General features: G+C 54.7%; 1 protein-coding gene across 1 annotated transcript; it reads left to right on the forward strand.

Moving 5' to 3' along the window:
- The first annotated feature begins 319 nt into the window (after positions 1 to 319).
- On the forward strand, positions 320 to 24,328 carry Mal (mal, T cell differentiation protein (MAL blood group)). Its single transcript, XM_076833146.2, has 4 exons — positions 320 to 530; positions 18,383 to 18,550; positions 19,646 to 19,771; positions 23,215 to 24,328. Exons 1-4 carry the CDS (start codon positions 438 to 440, stop codon positions 23,287 to 23,289), a joined length of 462 nt encoding a protein of 153 aa, XP_076689261.1. The 5' UTR covers positions 320 to 437; the 3' UTR covers positions 23,290 to 24,328.
- Positions 24,329 to 24,732: the final 404 nt, after the last annotated feature.

A 24,732-nucleotide genomic window follows, 5' to 3' on the forward strand; every position in this document is an offset into this window, starting at 1 on the left:
AGTTAAAGCAATAGTGACCCGAGGGGTCCCTTAGGGGAGGATTAAGAGACCAGACTATTGGTGGCCATCATTCTTAAAGGACTGCGATCACCTGCAAGGCGCGCCAAGTTCGAAGCGCCTCACGGATCCTGCTCTCGGCAGAGGTGGCAGCCCTGGGTGGAACGTGGGCATCAGGTCCCGGTCCCTGGCTCCGCGAGTCCGCAGAGTGCCCTCGGTGTGATTCCGGGCTGCGCCTGCGGCGCCCTGACCAGGTCCCCTGGTGGGGCGGGGGCGGGGCAGGCCTGGGGCTCCGCCCTCCGATGCCCCGACTGCCCCAGCTCTTAACCCGCGCGCGGGGGTGCCCAGCCACTGGGCTTCGCCAGCAAGCGAGTGGTCAGCAAGCAGCCGGAGCCGCAGCCGCGCGCGTCCAGTTCCGAGGCCGACGCCAGCTCGCCGGCATGGCTCCCGCAGCGGCTTCGGGTGGCAGCTCCCTGCCCAGTGGCTTCTCGGTCTTCGCCACCTTCCCAGACTTACTCTTCGTCTTTGAGTTTGTGAGTGGCGCGCGCGCCCTGCCCCAGGGCCGGGAGGGAACGGGATGGCTGGAGCGACCCGCTCTCGCTGCACTGCGCAGCTATCCGGGCCCAAGCTGGAAGCTGCGCGGGTCCCCGGAGCGTCAAGGTAGCGGGCACAGGGTGAGGGGGCCACCCTCAGAAAGTCCTTCCCACCGCCCAGTCTTTTATTCCCTTCTAGACCAATGACAGTTCGCACCCCGGGTCAGATGCTGGGAGCAAGCCTGGCGGGGTCTGGTTGCGCTGGGTCTTCAGGGCGGAGCGCCCAGTTTGCTCTGCCTGGCTGTGCGGGGAAACTCACCCCGCTCTTTGCCCTGTTGTCGGACCAAGTCCTTGTAAGGATGCCTACAGTTTTTCAAAGGACAGGATTTTGTTTAAAAAAAGAAAAGAAAGAAATCAGCAATAGAAACCTTAGTATTGCCGACCGAAGTTTAGAGATTAAGAGAAACTGAATCTGAATTATTCTCTTCTGGACTCTTAAAAGTTTCCGACGAATGAATGTATGTGAGACAAATTTGACCTGGAATTAGGAAAATAGGGGCCAGCGTTTGCTCCATAGTCATTCTCCCCTGGAGGGCGGGGAGCCAGCAGTCCCCATGGCTTGGCTGACCTTGAGGGCTGGAGAAAGCTCAGCACCTGCGGCTGGTCCCGCCTTGCGCTGAAGGGACAGAGCAGCCCCTGTGGCTGCAGGAAAGGTCTTTTCACTGTGGGTTCCTGGTAAGGTGTCACTGTGTCGCTAGGCTTTAGATCTTCAGCGGCATCAACTCCCTGGGGGCCTCTGGTGCTTTATTTGGGGGGGCGTGTGCTTTATTAATTCTGTGGGTGTGGTTGGCAGGTGGGGAGACATTTTCCTGTGTGTACCCACCGGTTGCAGAAGCCGGAGGGTTGGTTAAGGAGGACAGTGTGGGAAGCTGACAGGTTCAGAGCAGGACCCCAGCTTCTTGTCTGATGGTGGGAGGTGTTTACACAGAAGAGAGGAGGTCCTGTCATCCTTCAAGGACTTGGAAGAGGGGCCACGGGAAGCCCAGTTGCTCCGGGGCAGGGATGTCATTCATCCAGATTGACTTCACATCCTGGGCATAGCCAGAACCATGGAAGTCATATTTAAAAGAAATCTTGGACCACCATTGAGCCCAGCCCCACTATTTATAGACAGGGACAGCCAGGCCCCAAGTTGGGAGGGGGTTGCTCAAGTTCTGAGGGGTCTTTAGCTGGCTCTGGGGCCACCTGGGGATTTTCCACCTTCCAGGTTATCTGGCAAAACCCTCCAACAGCACCAGGCACATGGATTCCGTGCAGGAGTCCCCTTGGGTCTGGCCTAGGTCTGAGAATACCCACTGGGTTTTCCTCCTTCATGAGGTTCCTCTGGGAGCGTCTCTTTCCCATCTCCTGTCTGTGCAAGGTTGGACTTCTGAAAACGAGCAGCTCTTGTCTGGAACCCAGGACTAAGGAGTGGGTCCTTCCTTCAGGGCTTTACAAAGAGGTATTTACAAAGGCAGAGCTTTGCGACCCAAAGAAATCATGTCTCGGGGTGCGATGTGATGGGCAGAGAGGCTTGTCAACAAAAAAGGTCTCAGTGTCTCTTGAATGTCCTGGGGGTGATTTAGAGTCTTCAAAGCCCTGTGGAGCTCAGTGAAGGCAAATGGTTTGCCCTGACTTCCCAGAAGGGACAACCTCCCAGGGCTCCCTGGCCTCCTCTGAGTGGCTCAGCAGGGGGGCAGGAGTGCCCCTGAGGGTAGGAACAGCCCAGCCAGGCAGCAAGATCTAATCTGTAGGGGAGTGGGGAGGAGGGTCCCAGCCAACCCACCACCGCCATCTTTGGTCAAAGTTGTGTGTGGAGGGGCAAATCTGAGAACCTTCCGTTAAACTTACTCCTCTAGCCTGGTTTTATCACCTACCAGTAGTAGAAGTTTCTAGAATGAATAAATTCCCCTGGTTCATACCATTTCCCTCTCCGCTGTCTTAGTAATTGCTTCTCTTCCACTAACCCTTCAGGTTTTCCTCTGCATGGATGGTGCACATGGAGCTGTGCATATTTTGACTTGAGGAAGGAGTAGAGAAGAAAAGGGTCTGAGAGGCACCTGCTGCCCCTGGGAGGGTTTCCTTAAATCGTGGACTATGAAGCAACTCAACAGAAAGACAAAAAACCCAACTAGAAAAGGGGCAAATGACTTGAACAGACACACAAACACACATTATACTCTGCCATGTTAGTCACCAGGGGAATGGGATGGAAGCCATGGGGCATATTGCTTCACACCATTAGGCTGGCTGTTCTGGTTTAAATGGGTCCAGCAGCAAGGCCTTCAATAAAACTTCCAAACAAAAAGAAAGTGGAAAATAACAGGGTTGATTGGGGTATGGAAAAATATTGGAACTCTCGTGTATTGTTTCTGAAAATATAAGAGTTCAGATACCTTGGAAAACAGTTTGGTGGTTCCTCAAAAAATACCCTAGGACCCAGCAATTCCACCCCTACATACACAACCACAGGATTCAAACCAGGGACTCAAATAAGTACACATACACATGTGTTCCTAGCAGCCCTATCCACAATGACCCACAGGGGCCAACAGTCCAGGTACCCATCAATGGATGAATTGGATAAACAACTTAGGATAGATCCCTACTGTGGAAAATTATCCAGTAATCGAAAGGAATGCATTTGTGATTCATCTTACAGAAGTGATCAACCTTGAAAGCTGCTCTTGTCTGGAACCCTTGAAAACTGTATGCAGAAGCCGGGTGTGGTAGCACACACCCGTAATCCCCAGAGTCTGAGGCAAGTTCAGAGACAGGCTTAGCAATTTAGGGAGGCCCCAAGGGACCCAGTGGGAACCTGTCTCTCAATAAAATATCAAAAAGGGCTGGGGATGTGGCTCAGAGTTTAAGTGCCCCTGAGTTCAATCCCTGGTACAAAGAAAGAAAGAAGAGAAAAAACTGTATACAGAGTGAAAGGGTCACAGATTGTAAGATTCTATTTATATAAAATATCCCAAAGAGGTAAATCTGTAGAGACAGAACACATCCTGGTGGTTTTTCAGGAACTCAGGGAGGTGGGGATTGGGGAGCAATTAGATAGAGGCAATGGCTACACCACACTAGGAACATGTTGATCACCACTCGACCGGTCGATTTAAGATGACTGGGTTTGGCCAGGCGCCAGGGTGCCCGCTGATCATCTCAGCAATCTGGGAGGATGAAGTAGGAGGATCACAAGCTTGAGGCCAACCTGGGCAACTCAGCAAGACCCTGTCTCATAACAAACACAGAAATGGCTGGGGATGCAGCTCAGTGGTAAAGCACCCTGGATTCAGTCCCTCGTACAATAATAATTGTCAAAGCCTAATGCTTTGCCTTGTTTCTTAGTGTTAAGGAAATAAAGCTTATATGATGGTGTCTAAGCCTGCTAGATGGCCCTCTGTTACCTTGTTCTCTCGTTCCTTCTTCCTCAGGGAGATCCCTAGGCTGAAGGTGAAGCTCATCAGGCTGCACTATGACAATGAGCCTGGTGTTGTTAATGACAGCAGCATCCTGCACAAACCCTGCAACATGATGTTTTGAGGTTTACACATGTTGATGCTCTTTATGCATTCTTCTCTTGGTGGACATTTTGGCTATTTCTGGTTTGCTACTTTTAGCTATTGTGTACAACACTGGCAAGACCCTTGTAATTGCTGCAGGAATTTTTCTGGGAATGCAGGGAGGATATAGCTCGCTGGGTCAGAGGGCACACATATCTGTTTTCCCAAGTGTTACATATCCACAGTCCCCAAGAGTTATCCCTGTTCACCCACCCCAGCAGGGGACTTAGTAGAAAGCTCAGCGCCTCCACCTGCCCAGGCTCCTTCCAAGACTCTGCCTAATTTTGAATTAATTTATAAAGAACCCTCTCCCCTCCAAAACCATATAAATAAGCTTCAGGCTAGACCTGAACCTTCTCTGACTCTTCCAGGCAGCCTATGAAAGTCCCCATTGTTCTTCATCCTTGTCCCCCTCTGGTAGCGTCAGACTTTGTAATTTTCGCTCACCCGTCGCATGTGAAATGCTTCATTATTTTTTAATTTTGTAGTGCATCGAGCTGATGATGAGTCACGGTTCAGTTTCTCAGGCCGACATCCCATTAGCCTGGGAGGTGCAGATGTCTGGGACCAGCAGGGTGAAGCTGCAGTCCCCTCCCACGGCAGGGGACTGCCCACTGGAGCAGGCAGGGGTGGGGCCTGGCAAGCTCCCCCTGGCTCAGCACCCCTATCCCAGAGCTCCTGACTCTGAAGGCTACAAGGTCCTCACAGGAAGTGGGAAGCAGGCCCAGCCCCTCAGCGTGCCCCCATCTTTCCAAGCACCCCACAGGCAGTCGGGTCATGGCATCCCCCTAGATCCCAGGGGTGAGATGTCCAGGCCTTGCTTATGGCCTCCTCCCCTGCAAGAAAAAAAAGTCCCCTCCCACCGAGGACGCTTCTTTTCGGAGCCACAGTGTCTGCTTTCTCTCCTCCTCCCTTCCCAGCCAGGGCCGCCATGACGCCCAGACCACCACTGCCCGGTAGGAGGCTCCCATGGAATGCTTTCTGTTCCAGCTGTGGCCAAGACCCCCAGAGGCCACTTCTCCCACAAAGTGCTCTGAGAGAAGAGACCTCCACCCTTTCAGGACGTGGGAAGGAAGTCCCTGGGGACACTGCCAAGACCCTTGGCCCTCCTCCCTCCTCCCCTGTAGGCAGGCTGGCAAAGAAAGAATGGGGAGAACCATTCTTGGATGAGAGTGTGCTAGGGATTCCATCCCGGGTGGGTGTTTCCCCTCCCGGCATGCCCCAGGAGCACACAGAACAGGCGCCCTCAGCGGTCCATGGGTGAAAGCCAGCCTGTGTCTGGGGGTAGAGGAGGGATAGGGGAGCCATGGAATTGGTTTGCAGTTTTAATTTCTAAAGTAATTACCAAAACCAGAGCTGTTTTGTGACCCAAAGTGAAGAGGGTCTTGTTATTACTTGAGAGTGACCAGACAAGTCTTGGATGCTCCTCCGTCTGGGGAAGAGCTGCTCCACAGAGCCAGGATGGGGTTGTGGGGTGATGGCAGAGTTCCCTTGGGTGGTCCACACTCTGGCTTCATTGAACAGGCAGCCTGTCTCCTAGGAGACGAGACACCCAATCATGAAACCTAATTTTCAGAACTGGGGGGAAATTGAGGCTCATAAAAGGATAACCTTGCCCAGGTCACCTGGTCCCCAGGGTCCCTGGAGCACATCCTACTGTGATGGCAAGTCTGTCCCATCCAGGGCTTCTGCTTCCAGCCAGGCACCTAAGAGGGAATTTGTCTTCTAGAAAGGACCCTGGGCAGGGCTTGGGTTCCTTCTCTCCCTGCAGGGAGTGAAACTCAGAGCCACGGGAAGCTGATCAGTACACCACCGCCCTTATCAAAAGCACATTCAGCAGGTTCTGAGTCACTAGGCCCCAGAATCTGCAAGTGATAAGCCCTGCACCCCGCCACACATACTGGCTCAGTGGGAGTGGACATCTGCCCCCAGGCCACCCCTCAGGCTTTTTCAAAAGGTGTTTTGGGGTTCTCATGGGTCCAGGGCATGAATTCTCTGTCCCAGGAGAAATTTTCCGGTGGCCTCAGCCAGGAGCCTGGCCTGCCATCCCCAGGGAGTGGGACTGGCCCTACTTGGACAGCACAGGACAGCAGCTGGGATGACCTTTCCTGCTGCATCCGCTGGCTCCCAGCCCGGGGTCTTTGGCCTGTGTCGTGGGCCTGTCGATGGGGCTATTCAGGGAGGGGTACAGTCCCGTGCTGCCCGACTTTCTCCTTCCTACGTCTTTGCTGAAGGAAGGAGAATTATAGACAGAGGTCTCTGGCGCTGGGGGCGGGGTGAGGGGTGATCTTGGCTTTGAGAAGTGACTTTTCTAGTTTTTCAAGAACCTGAGGCCTGCTTTGATCAGGAGTCAGGGACTTGGAGCTGTTCTCTGGAAACTCAGTGTGGCCACCGTGGGATTGCCTGCTTGCTGCCCCACGGCCCAGCGACACTTCAACAGGTTGCCTTAATGCTTTTCCCAAGTCACCCCACAGGCCCTGGCTGTGGGGGAACAGAGGCACCCCCTCTGCTGACCGCTCTCGGGAGGGAGTGGGAGGACCCAGGATGCTGCTGCTAAGAAGAAAGCGCTCAGGTTTCAGATGGCCAGGGACAGAGGGTGACCATTGGCATCTCCACCCACTACACCAGCCAGGAGACTGCGAGAGCAGTGGTGCTGCCGGTCCACGCCAGTTCTCAGGACCTCAGGAAGGGCTGGGCTTTGCTCCGGGCCCGGGGCCACCTAGGGCCAGCCCGTCTTAAGCTAGACAAGGGCTGGGGGCTGATTCTAATGGATTCCGCTCTGCCCAGCAGGAGGGTCTGGGTGCTTTCTACCTTGACACGAGCCAGTCTGGGGCCTCCTCCTGCCCTCTGAACCATCAGTCCCTGGACAGGGCACTTTGAGCCCACAGTCTCTAGGGACAGGCAATGGTGGGAGAGATCCTTCTGCAGGTGTCCCCCAGTGTGGATGGGTGTGAGGATGGTGGTAGCAGTGACCCATGGCCTTGAAGTAGGAAACCCGGGTCATGTGGCTGACCTCCTCGGGTTTTAGGTGGTTCTGAGGAGCAGGGAGAATGGAGTAGGTCTCTGCTGCTGTTGCATCATGGTGGGTCCAAGATGCCTCTACAAGATGGTGTGAGACCCAGCTTCCAGAGCGCCTGCTGGGCCTCCAGCTGCCCCAGGCTGTCCCAGGGTGGAGACGCACCAACCAGGGTTCTCTACCATTGTGGGTCTCAGGGTGCCCCCGCTGCCCCCTCATGGATGTCCCTGTGGGACCACACAACCCCCCAGCGTGGAGTTGTCTTAATGCAGCGAGGCCCTGGGCCTGGGGAGAACATGTAGCAAGTTAAAGGAAAGCTTGTCACCAACCATGATGGGTCCACACACATGGACAGTAGAAGGAGGGAGGTGGTGACATGGCCACTCTTAGTTGACCTGAAATTCCAGGCCAGAGCCTCGGATTCCTGTGAGGGTGTCCAAGACACACTGGGAGAGACACTGATGTCCCTGTGAAGCTGCTGGATTGACTCTGGAAGGTCCCTAGAGGGGCTGTGAGGGGTGGGCACCCCAAGAAAGGGAGGAAGATGACATCCCTGGCCTGTGGGTAGGGGCGGGTAAGGGGTCAAGACTGCGTCCCAGGACAGGAACCCTGCGCCTGCAGATGAGGGGTGAGGTGCTACTCCTTTCCTTCCAAGGCCGGGAGTTGATCGAGGCTCATTGTCCTGGTGGAGGGTGGGGCAGGGAGAAGCCAGCTTCCTGGAGCCACCTCCTCTGCCTGCCCTTCCTGTCCAGACGTCCCGGCGGCTGCCAGCCAGGGAGGACGAGGGGGCTGGTCTCTCTCCTTGATACCAATATTCTGGGCGATTTCTTGGTAAACTGCCCGTGGGACCCTGGGTGACCAACAGGTGACCCTGGGTGACCCTGAGCTCTGAGGCCAGCTTGTCTGCATGCAGGCAGTGGGTGCCTCAGTTTCCATGCCAATAAAATGGGGCTGTAGTAGCCCCACCTCAAAGACTATTGTGGGGTTCTTGGACAGTTGTGCATGTACAGTTGTGCGTTCTGAGAAACCCTTCCGTGGGCGAGTTTGTCATTATGTGAACATCACAGAGTGACTTGCACAGAGCAAGACCACTAGGATGACGCGTCCTGCAGCTCATGGCTACAGGTCAGGCACAGTTAGGTTAGGAGTGTGGCAGGAAGGGAGTCACCCCCCTGTGGGTCTTAGGACTCCAGCCAGAGTGCTCTGGGATCACTGGTCAACCTGCCCACCCACCACCACCTGGCACCTCAGGTGCCACTCTCAGGGCCAAGTGTGTGCGAGGCAAGGTGGGGTGAGGTTTGGGGTTGGTGGGGCTGCTGAGGACACTCAGCTTGTTCTTTCCGTCCCTGTCCCATTCAGATGCCACCTTCTATAGGACCTTCCCAGTGATCCTTCTTGCACTGAGAGGGGACAGCTGGGCTGAGGGCCATCCTGGCCAGCCTGACAGGGCAGCTGAGGAGAAGGCACAGTGGCTGCCCCGTCCTGCCTCCTCTGCATCGGGGACCGGGCGCTTGCTGGGCTGCTCTGTGTGCCACTCGGCCAGACTGGCGCGGGATGGGTGGGGCAGCTTTGTGGTTCCCGGTGTCAGACTGATGTAGGTGTAGGAACCCATTACCACGGGCAGGGATTAGCCTTTCCAAAGTGACTTGTCACAGGTGGCAGTGCAGGGCCTGTCTGGACGGGCATCTTCTCTGGGAGGGGCATGCCCTGGCACAGAAGCCTGCCCTCACCGCCACCACCCCCCCGCCCCGGCCTTCCCCGTCAGGCGCGGTCAGATCCAGGGGCCTGGCAGGAAGGGAACCACCCAGTGGTGGGTCTCCGGACGTCTCCCAAATCCAGCCCCAGAATTCACTCATGCCCACTGCCGTGGGGGCTGGTGGCGGGGGAGGCTCCTTTGCCAGAGGTGGCCCTGCAGGCCAGCCCCACCGGTTCCCTCCACCCAGTCTCCCACCTGGCCAACATTTACAGGTCATGAGAGGAGTCCTTGGCTTCAGGGACAGACAGAGGGGTGCAGCCGACATTGGTCACCAATCCCCAAGAGGGTATTCCTGGGACCCTCAGGAAGAGCGCCCGGCCCAGTGGGCAGTGTCCCCCAGGGCTGCGGCACACTGTCCTGTGTGTTTGCTGGCCACATTTCCAGCCGGCTTGGTGACTCCTGTTGATACCTTTGGTTTTTCTTGCACTGAAGCCGCACCTTTCTGGTCTAGTGTTTCCACTGATTTTGTCTTTTCCAGGTGGCTTACCCTGTGTTTTTCACGGAAACTCCGGGTTTCTGTTTATCTTGTTGGCTGAAGCCGGCGGGTAGAGGTGTGGCAGGCAAAATTTTCCATCCAAATGAGGACCTGGATCTGAGAGGCATTTTGATTCACTTGGGAGCTAGTGAATGTCCTGTAGCTAGTGCTGGGGTGTGTGTGTGTGTGGGGGGGTGGCTGTGAAGTCAGCTGTCGCCTGTTCTGTGGTGGCTGGTGCCCAGGGACAGGCTTCCCAGGGGCTGGAGGCTGGGTGGAGCTGCGGGCCTGGATGGGGATCTGCCCAGGACGGTCACCTGTTAATATCAACTGCAGGCCTGAACTTGGCCCCCGTTTCTTGGAATTCCAAGTCTCTACCTGCCTTCTTTACAAACAGACCCAAATCCCCCAAGTCCTGATGTCCCCTTCAGATTGGATAAAGGGACACGGTCTAAGGCTACCTGGGAGGGATGATGGCATGATGGGTCCCCCCGAAAGGAAGGAGCCTTTCCAAACCAAAGGGGTCGGAGGAGGGAGCCCCTGGCACAGGTAAGCTGAGCTAGGTGGCCTCCTGAGCACGCTCAGGGCTCATCCCAGGGGCAGCCCAGAGGTCAGACCTCAATAACCTGCCTTTCCAGAGGGCAGAGAGGGAGGGGTTCTCTACACAGAGCTACCTGACCTCCTCCCCAGGTCCCTCCCATGGGATCAGCATCAGGGACAGGGCAGCGGTGCAGATCCCAGGATTCTTCTCCTGTCCCGGGCAGAGCATCTTGCTGGTCCCTCTGGGGCCCTGATACTTTCACCAAAGCCTGAATCTACCCTTGGTGCACCCAGAGCTGCTCCTGTGGGGACCAGCAGCGAGTCTGCAAGAGGAGAAGAAGGAGACTGGTCCGCCCTCCGTGTGTGTCATTGAATAAGGCTTATCTCCCTGGGTGTGCCTGTCCCCAGGGCTCACTGTGGTCACTCTGGAGTCTGTCCAGTGCATGACTGAGTGGCAGGGTGAAGGAGGCCTGCCCTGACTAGTCAGCAGACCTGTGCCTCCACACCTGGGAGGTGGGCTTCCCAAGGACTAGAGAAACCTGTGGTGTCTGCTTCCTGCCCTCTCAGTCTCCCCTCCCAACAGGGAGAGAGGCCCCCGGCCTCCCTCTGGACCTATCACGGGTGGGCAGACCAAGGGCCTTGGGAAGGCCTCGCTGTTTAGGGGTCTTGTTTTTCCCCTTTCTGTGTTCTTCTGTGACCTGGCGCCCTGTGTTCACCCTGGTCTCAGAGTCTGTCATCCTGTGAGGCAATGTCCCTCCTCCATGGTGGCTCCTCTTTAACCTGCCTCTGCACACAAGAATACATGCATGCGTGGGTGCACACATATGCCTAACACCCACAGCTGCACAAATGAGCTCACATGCCCACAAATGCACAACTCACACATCAAAATCACACACGCATGCACACTCACAGAAGAAAACCGCCCGTCTTCCACAGAACACTCAGGAGGATTCGTGAGCCATCATCGCCCTTGGAGCTGGTGAGGCCGCTGGCCTCTCTTAGAGCACACAGTGATTGTGCTGGACAAACCACCCACACATACCTCCTCCTGGTGCTGAAATAACCCTTGACTGCTAAACTAGTTGGGTGAGAGCAGAGTTGGCGACCGGTTGGGGCTGCTATTCCTGGAGGTCTCAGGAGAGCTCCCTGCCCGGGCATGGAGTGCCAGGCAGCCTGGATCGTCCACACGTGCCACTCATCTGGAGAGACTATCTCTCTTTTCCCTCCCTGGGGACATGATTTTTGCCTATTGGCCCAATGGCAGCATGGCTCAGCATTGGGTGCAGGGTCTGAGTGCTGTGGCCAGTTCCTCTTTTTCTCACTCTGGTGGCTTCTGCCTGCAGGGGGCTCCCAGGGTGGGGTGGAGAGCCAGGAGTGGGGTCGGCTTTGGTTGAGGTCTTGGCCTGTCCTGCTGGAGAGGAGTCTCTGCTGCAGAGACCTTGACAGGGTCCAGTGAACCCCGCCCGGGGAAGCATCCAGAGAATTCCAGCAAGCCCCTGGCATGGACCTCAGTCACCAAGGCCTGCAGGGAAGCGCTGGGGACGAGGATGAAGAGCCCTTTCAGTCACACAGGCAAAGGAAGCTGCAGATGAATCTCGAGAATGTGCTGGAGAATTCCTTTCCCCTGGTGGGACTGAGGCTCATTGTTAGGAGAAATGCCTCCCTCTGTCTTCACGCCTGTCCCGTTTCCTTCTGCAGAGGCAGATGAATTTTTCTCAGCTTTCAGTTTCTGGGAGATTGTGTGTTTTGCACTTTTTGATGCTTTTGAGGTAATTATTAAATTTCAGCCCTCAGCAAGTTTGGAAGTGGAGAGTTGTACAGAGATCATAGACCCCTGGGCTTTTCACCTGGCCACGGGTGACACTTTGCTTCATCTGTGACAATGGTTATAAGCACTTAGAACTCTCACTTGTACCTGGTTCTCAACTTTCATGATTATCATCATCACTATATTTTAGATAAGGGAACAGAGAGGTTAAGGAACTTGCCCAGGGTCAACACAGATGAGATACAAACTTGCTAACTTGGTCTCTGGAGTCCGCACCCTTACCCACTCTAGTATACTTCCCATGGGTTAATTCAGAAAGAAAAAGAATCTTCCTGAGGGTCACATAGAGAGAGTTCCCCCAAACACTTATCTCCTTAGGGGATTTTTTTTTTTTAATCTTTGAAAACCTCTTGTAGAGTTTTGTACGTGGTCCCTGGTTCTTACAGAACTTCAGCTCTGCCCTTCATCCAACCCCGGACTGAATTAAAGAAGGTGATTTCCATCCCCAAATACCAGGGCAGGGAGGGACCTCCAAGAACCCACATGGCTCCCCCATTCACAGTGACTCTGGGTCCTGGCAGTTAGAAGACACACAGGGACAAGCTAGTCTCATGTTCAAGGCAAGGTAGAGATCAAAACAAGAAGAGAGGAAATTTTAGGGTGACATTTTGCACAGAGAGATATGCAGAGCTGCAGAAGCAAGCTCAGGCCTCCCTGGAAAGCAGGGCACTCAGGAAGGACCCGTCTCCTCTTCTGTTTGGCTGGAGTTACCAGAACATCACCAGGAACCTGATGTTATGAAAATGTGTCCAGGCACTGGGCAAAGAGCCGGGTCCTCTGCTCCTGGGCCTGAGCCCTGCTTCTCTCTGGTTGAGTCAGCTCTGGGCACCATATTTTTTTTAAGGTGTCCCAGCTGATGAGATGCTGAGTCAGGACTGGGGACCACAGAGACTCAGCCCCAGGTCCCACCCCCAGCTTCCGACTGGGGGCAGAATCCACTGGGCTCTCTTCATAGAGAGCTCTACCTGTGATGGCTGCTAGAAGCTGCACTGTCCTGTTAGGAGGGATGGTGAAGGGGTGCAGGTCAGGGGGGACAGGACATGTCTGGACTTTGACGCGGGTGAGCAGACACCGGGCAGTGCCTCTGCTTGGGTGAGTAACATTTTCAAAACACTTGCCTCTGAGCGTTTGCCCCTGGCAGCTGCAAGTTGCCCGGAGCTTTCTTTACAGAGGGAGATGCTTGACCCCTCACCTACCCCTTGCTCTTGACAAATATTTGGCCATTGGGTCCTGAGGCCAGGCAGGAATGGCTTGCTCACTGCCCACGAGTGCCTTATCTCCCGGGTGTGGGTGCTGCGCCTGCTCTCTGTTTGCTTTCTGCCCACTTAGTAGGTGGAGAGGGGTGGGCGCCGGCTCCCATGAGTCACGCCGCACCTCAGCTCTCCACGCTCACCCCGATTTGAGCCCATCTCCTGCCGCCCCGTGTCCCCACCTGGTGCTGGGCTCCCCCGTCATCTGAAGGTCCTGTATTTGCTTCTGCATCCTCTGGGCTTGGCACACACTCCTCCTCGCCCTGGAGAGCTGCTCCGTCACCCTTTGGCCTGCTGATCAGCCCAGTCCACTTCTTTCAAGAATCAATGGAGGGACTGGGGTTGTGGCTTGGTGGTAGAACACTTGCCTAGCACGTGTGAGGCCCTGAGTTCAATTCTCAGCACCGCACAGAAATAAATGAATAAAATAAAGGTCTATCAACATCATTTAAAATTTTTTTTTTTTTTTTTAAAAGTCATGGAGCTGGGCGCAAGCCTGTAATCCCAGCCACTCAGGAGGCTGAAGCAGGAGGATCTTGAGTTCAGCCTCAGGAACTTAGAGAGGCTCTAAGCAACTCAGTGAGACCTTGTCTCAAAGTCAAAAGTAAAAAGGGCGGGGATGTGGCTCAATGGCCTAGTGTACCTGGGTTGAATCCCCGGTACCAAAAAAAAAAAAAAAAAAAGTCAATGGATACCATGCACCAGGTCAGACTGCTTTGCCATCCAAGGCTGGGGTTGTCTGCTTTCCTTACACATGTGTCCCTCTGTGCTGTCAGGGATTGGTTCCAGGACACCCCTCCCCACTCAGCTACCCAAATCGGGGGATGCTCAAGTCCCTGTATAAAATGGCGTGGTATTTGCATATGATTTATGGACATCCTCTGTATACTTTAAATCCTCTCTGCAGGAGTTCTGTTTTCTAATACAACGTAAATTCGACGTACCTGGTTGTTATACCATATTATACAGGGAATAGTGACAAGAAAAAATAGCCCCTACCATATTCATTATAGATGAAATTACTTTTCTGAGTTTTTTAGGTGGGGTGACATATGGGGATTGACCTGAAGCGTGCTTTACCCAGGAGCCACATCCCCAGCCCTTTTATTTTTATTTTTAGACAGAGTCTTGCTCAGTTGCTGAGGCTGGTCTGGAACTTGCCATCCTCCTGCCTCAGCCTCCCCAGCTGCTGGGATTCCAGGTGTGCACCACCACCAGCTTTTTTTCTTAATAGTTTAGGTGTGTGGCTGGTGGGATCTGCAGATGTGGAACCTGCAGGGGTGGGGAGGGGCAGCTGAACCTGGCTGCTGCTCACGCACCTGTCTCTGATGGGCTGCTGGCCTCCGGGGTGGGCGGTGCCTTATCCCAGTTATTGGGTGGTGCGGGCACAGTGCCAGACGCTTCACACTCACATCCACAGTTTCAGCCAGTTCACACCAGCCCACACCGTGGGGAGACTTCTGCCACTTGCCTGGTGGCAGAGAAAGTGGAGGCTGGGCCACTTGCCACAGCCTCCTGCTCCTGCGGAGCCCCTCGCATGTCCAGTGGACCCTGTGGGATGCGGATGCCCTGGGGCCATAGCAGAGGGAGGAGCCTTTGCTCACCACAGCTGTGGCGGCCGCCAATGAGCTTCTGCAGGGGACCCGCACAGAGGGAAGAGCAGCAAAGAGCTCTGCTCAGGGGAAGGGGACTAGTCCAGGGCGAGGCTGGACAGGACTCATCTCTGTCACAAGCAGAGGGATGAAGAAGGGCACGAGGCCTCTTCTGAGCCCTGCCTCGCCTGCTGCCTTCCTCCTGCTACTCCCCTCCGGCTGTTCTGCCCTCACCCCAATGGCCCCTGAGCCTCCACCCTGTGGCAGTGGCTGGCCAGCTGTCCATACCCTGGGCACCTTCTGGCCAGGGCAGTGAAGGGCACAAAGGATGACCTGCAAGATGTTCCCCTGTGATTTCTCTTGTGCAAAAGTTCAGAATAGCGAACTCTGTAGACAGAAGGTAGATTAGTAGCTGCTTAGGGAGATACAAGGCAGCCCAGGCTGCGTGTATCTGGCTGTGTGAAGCCCACTGACCTGGACACCTGTAATGGGTGGGCCCTGCCGTATGCAAAATGTGTCTCTTTAAAGCTATCTAAAGAAAGCGACTTTTGCCAGGCGTGGTGGCACATGCCTGTAATCCCAGCAGCTTGGGAGGCTGAGGCAAGAGGATCAATTGTTCAAAGCCAGCCTCAACAAAAGCGAGATGCTAAGCAACTCCATGAGGCCCTGTCTCCAAATAAAATACAAAATAGGGCTGGGGATGTGGCTCTGTAGTCAAGTGCCCCCAAGTTCAACCCCCAGTATCCCCCTCAAAAAAAAAAAAAAAGAGAGACTTTCTTTCATACTCCTACTATGAAACCTACAATAGATAAACCATGCAAAGGAAAAAAAAACAATCTATTAAGGGTCCATTTATTAAATGAGGTAGGGCAGAGTCCTGTGGTCTGCCCAGGGGCTGGGGGCCGGGGCTGAGCCCAATCTGGGCTTTGGTCTATGGACAGCTGTGGACAGAGGTTCAGATCGTGGACTCCAGGATCCTGCATCTGTGTGCAAGAGAGAGAGAGAGAACTGGAGTGACAGGGACGGTGCACTTCCCAGGAGGCTGGGACATCGCCTTTGCCAGGCTGGGAAGCAGACCCAAGGCAGGTCTGGCTCCATCCCCAAGTTCCTTCTGTGTGGCTGCTGGAAGCTAGAGCCAGAGCTGGCGACCAGCATGTGTGAGACCTTGGTGAGCACATGGAGCAGGGCCCCCCCTCTGATCTCCAGTCATTTGTCCTGCCCTTGACTGCCGACCACCATTCCTACCTCAGGCCACACAGGGAAGAATCTGGTTGTAAGAGGTGAATTGAAATGACTCTGCAGACCAGGAGCTGAGTTCCCTTTCCGACTGTGCCGTTTCCAGGTGCCACCTGGGTGCCAAGTGACCTTGAATGTATTTTACATTTGATTCAGCCACAATTACAATATTGCCACCATAAACATAAAAACAAGCCATGATCCAATTCATCTTTGCCTGCTAGTGCTTCAGGGGAAGCCCAGGCACCCAGCTCCACGCAGCGCCCTTCTTACGTGAATCAGGAAACCCCCAGAGAGTGACAGTGCTCCTCAACGCTAAGTCCACTGGCCACCATGAGCACCTCGGTCCCAAGGGTCCCACAGGTCCATAAAGGAGTGCTCGCCCACCATGGGTGACCCAAGGTGCTCCTTCGGGGGTTATGGTTCATGAGGCACTTGAGTCTAGCTGTGACCACTCACCAGAACACTGAGGCCCATTAACCCAGGAGGAATAGCCAGTGGTCCTCCTAGGGCCCCCAGGAGTCAGCAGCTACATGCAAGGGGGACTTCCTTCCCACCATCCCCTGGTCGGGGAAAGGGCCATGTCACCACCAACCAGGTACACTTCTGCTCAAGCTGAGGCCCCGAGGAGATGTGCAGGACCCCCCAGAGCATATGGACAAGGAACCTTAGATCCAGCTCCTCAGATGGGCACAAGGTGACCAGACCTAGAGGGGGTCCCAGGCTGATGCCTCTCTCTGCCCACTAGCTGGACATACCTGACCAACTCTCCTTCCTCCATGCCTTCCTCCCTCTCCTCCTCATCCACATCCTGCACAGCCATTGACCTGCTCATGTCCCTGGGTCAGTGCCTTTGTGGAAGAGGCTGAGTCATTTGGCCAATCTTCAACACAACGATAAGAAATCTGCACACACCCTCTCCCAGGCGGTTGGAGGATTCTCACTTCTTTGTGGGGAGTTCCCCGGATTGAACCCAGAAGTACTCGACCCCTGAGCCCCATCCCAGCCCTGTTTGTATTTTTATTTAGAGACAGGTCTCACTGAGTTGCTTAGCACCTCGCCACTGCTGAGGATGGCTCCAAATTCATCATGATCCTCCTGCCTCAGCCTCCCGAGCCACTGGGATTACTAGCATGTGCCACCATGCCCAGTGGACTTTCACTTTTTAGGGTGTCCAGTGTATGCCACTGGCCCTGCTGCGTATCATCAGGGAGGGGGACGCCCACATTTGGTTAATTCAGAACAATTTTGTTTTGATGAACCCAGATACTTTATTGCACTGATTTTTCTACCCAATGTGACTGTCCCTGATGATCCCCAGCCAAGAGGCTCGGAGGACACTGTGGAGACGGTGGTACCTCTTACCTAGCAGGTGGGCAGCAGGTCCACGAGATGGGGTCAAGGCACCATGTGGGTTGTCACTGCAGGGGATGGAGGACTGGGAACTCAGCCCGGTTGCTCAGACGGTGCCACACTCCGCAGGTCCTTGGAGACCTCTACCTCCAGAGCCACCCCTACCGTGTCCTAGTCCAGGCCTCACCTGGAGGGAGTCAGACGGATGAGGCTGGGCTGATGGCCACTGGGGTAGAGAGGATCAAGGAGAGGTAAAGACAGCCCCAGCGTGGGGTCACTGAGGATGTTAGGGCCTCTGCTCCGTCCCCATGCTCTCTTCTGAAAACAGCTCACCGACCCTGGGGACACCAGCTGGGGTACCCCCTGGGTGACCCCAGGGTGTGCAGCCTTCACACCTGTCCTTGGCCATCCAAGGAGACAGGACTGACCTGGACCCTCTCCATTCCAACCCCAGCTCCAACAGAGCACTTCCTGAACTTGGAGGTGGAAGGGGTCAAATCTTAAAACAAAACAACAACAAAACCCAGTAACATAGTGCAGCTGATTTGCTTTGCCAAGATCAGAAGAATCGACTGATTGTAAGTATTTCATAAAAGAAAGGACATTTTCATAGCGACGTAAGTGAGGATAGACTCTCAGGACAGCCTTCTCATGACAGTGCTGAATGATGTCAAGTTCTTTTTTGAAATGACAAATTATGTCCATGTCCTCTCTACCTCTCCTTGATCCTCTTTACCCCAGTGGCCATCAGCTCAGCCTCATCCCACCTGACTGCCTACCAGGTGAGGCCTGGGCTAGGACATGGTGGGGGTGGCTCCAAATTATGTCCATCAGTTTCCCCCTCTGGGAAATGGGTCCTCATCCACCAGTGTTGTTGTGAGAGCTAACTGAGCTAATATTTGTCAAGTGCGTCTGACGATGCCGGGCATGTTAGTGTGATATAAGGCTTACTAATAAAAAAAATTAAACTTGTATTTAAAAAAAATATAAAGGAAAGTGATATTGAGCGTGATTGAAAAGACTGAGGTTGGAGACCTAGTCCAGGACTTTGGGGGATGAAAGGGTCATTTTTTGGCGAGGAATATGCCCACCCAGTTGTCTTGGCCTCCTTCCTGTGTTTCTGTACCCCAGGGGCCCCCCTGCGGCTGTGCCCTGGGGGCTCTGTACCCCTCTGGTCTGACCCCACTCCTGCTCCTCTCTGCAGATCTTCGGGGGCCTGGTGTGGATCCTGATCGCGTCCTCCCTGGTGCCCATACCCCTGGTCCAGGGCTGGGTGATGTTTGTATCTGTGTTCTGCTTTGTGGCCACCACTGCCCTGCTTGTCCTGTACATCATTGGCGCCCACGGCGGGGAGACGTCCTGGGTCACCCTGGTGAGTGCCAGCCCAGGGCTTTGGTGGGAGGCGGGAGAGTTGGGCCTTTGCCCTGGGAAACTGGCTTCTCGGGACATGGTGGGGCTGCCCTGGAGACGTCTCCTGGCACATTCCAAGGCCGAGCTGGCCCAGCCTCAGCCAGCAGCCAGGGCTCCCGCAGCTAGGAGGCTCGAGGTGGAAGCAGAGGTCGATGTCTGTGCTGCCGATCCTCTTGGGCTGCTCAGCTTCCTCTCCCGTGCCCACCGTTCACCCATAACCACGGCCCTACCCCTCCCCATCCACCTGCACCTCTGTTACCTGGAGGGCTGCCTTCACCTTGGGGAGGAGGGTCCCGGAGGCTGGCCCCTGCCATGGCTCCCCAGTGGCCAGGCCACGTGTACTGCAGGGCTCCCCTGCCACTGGCTTCTACACAGGGCTGACAGAAAGGATCTGGGAACACAAATGGCATGTGGCCTTTCTTCTGTGTAAGGTCCACTGTGAGGCCCGGGAAACCAGCAGCACCCTCATACGGGATACCTGCCCACTAGAGAGGGCCCAGGCGTCCACTCTCAAGAGGCCTCCTGCTTGGACTCTTGAAATCTCTGCTAAATTACAACTAAAAACAGCAGCCTTTCAACTCTTTTGCTTTGAAATATGCCAGGAACAGAAAAAAAAAAAAAATCCAAATAAATAAACCCAACAAAATGGAAAAAACCAGAACAATGGAAATGGCCTTGTCCTCTCACTGGTCAAGGAGGCTGAGTTCGAGCCAGGTCAGTGACCACTTTGCACATCTCAGGCCCTGAGCCAGCTTCCCCCTATTAGGCTCCAAGCTGTCCCCACCTCCTGCTGGATCCCACCTCCAGGGCAAGCAGGGACCCTTCATCTCAGTGCTTTCTGGGTCCCCAAGCTGAGGGACTTCAGCTCCCCTGGGCTGCACTGGTCACACCACCTCTGTGAGGAGACAGGCTGGGGACTGGTGAGTGGGAGTCAGAGGAAGCAGCCGCGGGTTGCAAGGGACCTGAGCCAGGCCAGATGGGGACAAGTAGGGGGAGGCTCTGCGTCCCGGACTCTTTCCCTCCCATCCCTCTGATGCCTGCCCCTTCTGACTCCCAGGACGCAGCCTACCAGTGCGTCGCCGCCCTGTTCTACCTCAGCGCCTCCGTCCTGGAAGCCCTGGCCACCATCTCCATGCACGACGGCTTCATCTACAAGCACTACCACGAGAACATCGCGGCCGTGGTGAGTCCCGCCTGCCAGCAGGCGCATGCGCACAAGCAGCTCTCGCTGTGCTGCCCGCGCTGAGCTCCTAAAGTGCCCTAAGAAAGGAGTGCTAAGCCCAAGGCACACCTCCACCCCTCCACCCCACCCCCCCCGCCCCCCGCCGTGGCCAGGCCTGGTGTGCAGGCATCTGAGCGCCCCCAGTGTCTGATCTTGCACTATCTTATTTAACCCTCTCAAAACCCCATGACCTGGGTACCGATGAAGGGCAGAGTGAACCTGTGTACTCTGTGGCCAGGTGCTGTGCCACCCGTGATCTGGGCACCAGTTTGGAGCAGTGCGTCTGGACACTTGGGCCTCCTGACCCCCGCCAGAGCGTTTTCCACTGAAGCATGTAGTCAGGGACCAGTCAGGGACAGATTTTCTTTTAATGGGATGGGTGGGAAGGGCTGGGAGAAAGGATGTTTCACAGAAGCTTTTTCCAGGGCTGCCCAGGGGTGCGCCTGGGCCCATGAACTCGCTCCCGGCTGACAGTGGATTTCTAACCACGGGTACAGTGCAAAACCAGAACGGGTTCCGGAGAAAGAGCTCCTCAGATTTCTAGAAGTCAACCCATGTCATGCAGATCCTGGTGCAAAATATGGTGGTAGCCCACAGATAGCTGCTCCGGTGGCCAGACCGGCTCTTCCTTCTTTAGGAAGGGGCTGGGCAGAGGCAGAGAGCAGTCCATGGGGATGGGCAGTGGCCAGCTTTGGGATGGGGTCTGGTGAAAAAGTCCCTCATAGCCTCATCCCTGTGGGCCAGACCCTTTCTCCCGATAAACTGCCAGCTTACAGCCACTTCCCTAATCATGGCCACCTCGGGGTCCCTGACACCCCCTGAAGTGTCCCTCAGTGTGAGGACGTCTCCCCACATGGCCAGTTTCTAAGCAGTAGCACAGCCAGCCAGGAGCCTGGTTGCTCTTCCCTCCCTGAAACGCTGGTCCACCATCTCCACCGTCATCCCTCAGACCACTACAATTCTTCTCCCTGTCCAGGGGGCACCTCTACCTCTCCCTATCCAATTCCAGAAGCCGCTCTCTCAACAGACATCAGCAAAGCATTTGGCAGTTCCCATTAAATTGTTGCAGACTGTGGTAGCAAAACATAGATGGATTATGGTTGGTGGGTCGGCGCTTGATGGAAAAGTCCAGGTGGGGCAGATAAGTGCCCGGGCAGGTCTCTAGTTGAGAACCACTGGGCTCTAGTGGATTATGCTGTACTGTGACTTTTCCATTTTATCGAAAGGCAGCGTACACTCAGAGAAGTGCACAGGCCTCAAGTGTAGAGCCTGAATTTTCATAAAGTGAGATTCCCTGTGCAGCTAGTGACCAGATGGAGAAATAGGACTTAGTAAATAAAGAGCTTCCAGAAATACCCCTCTTGTCCTACCACTACCACTGTGCAACTCTGCCACCTGTCAGCTTCTGATTTCTAGCACCCAATTCAGTTTTGCCTGTCTTTGAACTTCACACGAGTAGGGTTACACCAGGTCCATTCTTTTATGACCAACTTCTTTCTCTCAACCTGGTGCTTGTGAGATTCAGCTTTGGTCAAGTATAGATGTGTATTGTTTATTTTCACTGCTGTTTAGTATTTAGTATAAATATTTAGTATTTAGTGACATTTCTCCAATCCACGTTTGCTTATGTCCCCACATTTTGTTAATGGATTGGGATAGACATGAGCATGCCCAGGTAAAGTCAAGAGTGCTAGAATCAAGATCCAAATGTTCTCAGCAGGCAGATGCACTGAACCAAAATCGTGAAGGTAAATGCAAACCAGGTTCCATGCAGTCATGAGATCCACTAAAAACATCCACTGGATCAGTGCATGGGGCAGAGGGAGTCATCGTTCCTCAGGATTTAACCCCAGATCCCTCCCAGCCATAGCATGCCCCTCAGGTGGTCTTGGGGTGGCCATTGCAGGGCATATGGGGGCCTGGGAAGGGGTCTCCAAGCCTCTCTCACTTCTGGCCTGTCTTGAGGCTTCTGTGTGGTTCCTGGTTGGGACGTGTCTCAGAACCTGAGCCTCTTCCCCATCTTGTTTGGTGGTGGCAGAACCTCCTTGCCCAACAGGATTGGTGGAAGCTGCCTGCAGAGACCCGGAGATTTCTAGAGAAATCTGGAAGTTTCTTATAATGGCAGGGTATCTGAAGCCAGAACCCATCCCTGCATGTCCCGGCTCTAACCGCCCTCAGCGTGCCATTCTTCACCCCATTTGCAAAACAGTTTCTATTTCCTGTTACAGTGGGGACTTCTGCTGGGCTTGGGCCAAAGGGCCTCTATGGCCTGGGAGTGCCACCCGATGGGCACAGGGGGGTTTCGGGGCTGCTCACTGGGGTGTGACCGCGCCCTTCAGACCCAGGAGTGCCGAGATGAATTCTCTTAGGCTTGTTATTAAGTAACTCAGCTTACTCATCGCCTCTGGCCAGGGGGCGGGGGAGAGCTTGCCCAAGCGTGGGGGCAGGGTGAGAGCGGGCACCCTAATGGCTGCTGTTTATGGCATTTTTCAAGAGTCACAGAAGCGTGGCCACCCTAAGTGTTGTGCTTGGGCTGGAAACTCTTGGCCCCTGCCCAAGGTCAAAAAACAGGTGCAGAGATTGAATTTGGGGGCAGGTGAGCCTTAGGAAGGAGGGTGACAGGAGCAGGCAGTGCCCAAGTGACATGCAAGTCACCAGTGACCATTGCCACCACCCCAGGGCCGTTGTTCCCAGTGACAAAACGGCTGCATCCTCTCCCAGCCTTATTATTTTTAATTGATTGATTAAGTCATTTAAATCAGGTATATATGGCAGCAGAATGCATTTTGATTCATTGTAAGCAATTGCACAGCTTTCTTAGGGAGCCCCTTCTTTTTGCCAAAGCTAGACATCCTCCTTACCTTCCCTGACCCGCACTTCCCATGGACCCTGGCCTTCACCCTTGCCTGGGCAATGATGGATCCCAGGATAAGAGTCCAATAGGGTGTCAGGATGTCCAGGAGCTTGGAGACCCCAGCGAGGGCCAGCAGGTCCATGTCTCAGATCTCATAGCTCAGCCACCACCGTCGCTGGTGGCCGCTGTCTTGCTGGTGCCTGTGAGGGGGAGGCGGGCAGTTTCCACTGAGTCATTGACATACGCCTGGATGCTTTCCTTGCAGGGGCCCTCAGTGTTCCCATTTCAAGTCAGCTGACCACACCTGGACGTTGGGTGAAGTTGGTAGTTTCATCTTGCATTCTAGGACCCAGGGATCTTGAGTCAGGTCCCCTGGGGCTGTGTGGGGAGAGGATTAGGGATGCACCTGGGCTCCCCAGGAAAGGGTGTGTGCGTGAGTGACGGGCAGTGGCAGCCCAAGGGCCATGCGGTGCTCCAGGCAGCATGGACCCGTGGGCCTCCCTGCCTGCCCCCCACCCCCAACACTAATGGGGCTCTCTCTGGGTTCCAGGTGTTCTCCTACGTCGTCACGCTGCTCTACGTGGTCCACGCCGTGTTCTCTTTAATTAGGTGGAAGTCGTCATAAAGCAGCCAGACTTGAGCTGAAAACCCAGAGGTGTTGGCGGATCAGCCCATCCTTCAGCGTAACTTTCTAGAAGGCAGACATGCTCTCAAGGGGGCAAAAAGAAGAGAAAAAAAAAAAAAAAAAAGCAACACTTTCCCACGGGTATCATGTTGACCTTCCCATTGACCTTTCCACCAGGGCAGGGGCTGGCTGCTAACCTGCAGTGCTGAGCTGTCCAGGGCCTCTTCCTGTTTGTGAGAGGGCCTGCGGGGTGGGACACCGGGAGTGTGACCTCAGAAGACCACAGCATTCCTTGCTGGCCCCTGGGCTGGGTCTTGAGAACAGCAGATGGGAGCTCCCACGGGCTCCGTGGAGACCCATTTCATGGGGTGCTTCTAAGCGTCGTAGGAACTGAAACTCACCCGACTGACATTTCCAGATGCCACAGCGGAAGATGAGAACCCTCTGAAAGACTATAAAGTGCCCGTGTGTACAGTCCCTCTGTGGCTGTGCTGGGGGTTCGGTTTTGAATTGCCCTGTGCTGGGAACCCGCTCCTGGCAGCCTTCTGAGGACCTTTGACTTAATCAGGCAGGAGGCAGCCTCAGGGACAGTCAGATGACATCATGCACGCTCAGCCACTGCCCTCACCCTCCCAGAATCCCACTGCCCGGATGGCATCCCCTCCCTGGAAACTCGCCAAGTGCCAGCCTGGGCCCCAGCCATTCCCCCCAGTAGTCTGTGCTCAATTAGAATTCCCTTAAACCGCCCGGCGTGGTGGCACCTGCCTGTAGTCCCAGTGGCTTCAGAGGCTGAGGCAGGAGGATCGCAAATCCAGCTTCAGCAGCTCAGTGAGGCGCTAAGCAACTCAGTGAGACCCTGGCTCTAAATGAAATACAAAAAAGGGCTGGGGATGTGGCCCAGTGGGTTAGTGCCCCAGGGTTCAATCCCTGGTACCAAAAAAAAAAAAAAAAAAAGAAAGAAAAAAAAAATTCCTTAAACCCAAAGAAAACTAGGTACAGATGTTTCCTCTCACTTTTTGTAAAGCTGATCCGAACTGTTTTGAGCTGTGTGGTCTGTTCTGTGCTCCCTGGTGACATGGATAATCAACTGGTTTTAGAATGTTGCTGGGGAGAAAGGGGACCCGGCTGCAGAGTGGAAGGAAGCAGAGACAACCGGTGGACACTCGGTTTCTGGTGTTAGCTGTCCAGGCTGTAAGTCGACAAAGGTCCCTAAGTTGGGAATCTGGAAGCCCAGCCCCTGTTCTGAGTCCCCTTGATCCCGTGGCTCGAGAATGAGTGACATTCCAGAGATGAGACCCCAGGGTCACTGGTACCAAAATCTGGCCACTTGCAACGAGTCCACTGAACATAACTGAAATTTCATAGTAAACCATGAGTAACAGGCTTGGCAGGAGCTGCAGCTAAAAAGCAAAACTAAACTACAAATTACAAAATAATAGGGGT

Source organism: Callospermophilus lateralis, chromosome 14 (genome assembly GCF_048772815.1).
Source record: "Callospermophilus lateralis isolate mCalLat2 chromosome 14, mCalLat2.hap1, whole genome shotgun sequence".
In the NCBI taxonomy this organism is placed as follows: Eukaryota; Metazoa; Chordata; class Mammalia; order Rodentia; family Sciuridae; genus Callospermophilus; species Callospermophilus lateralis.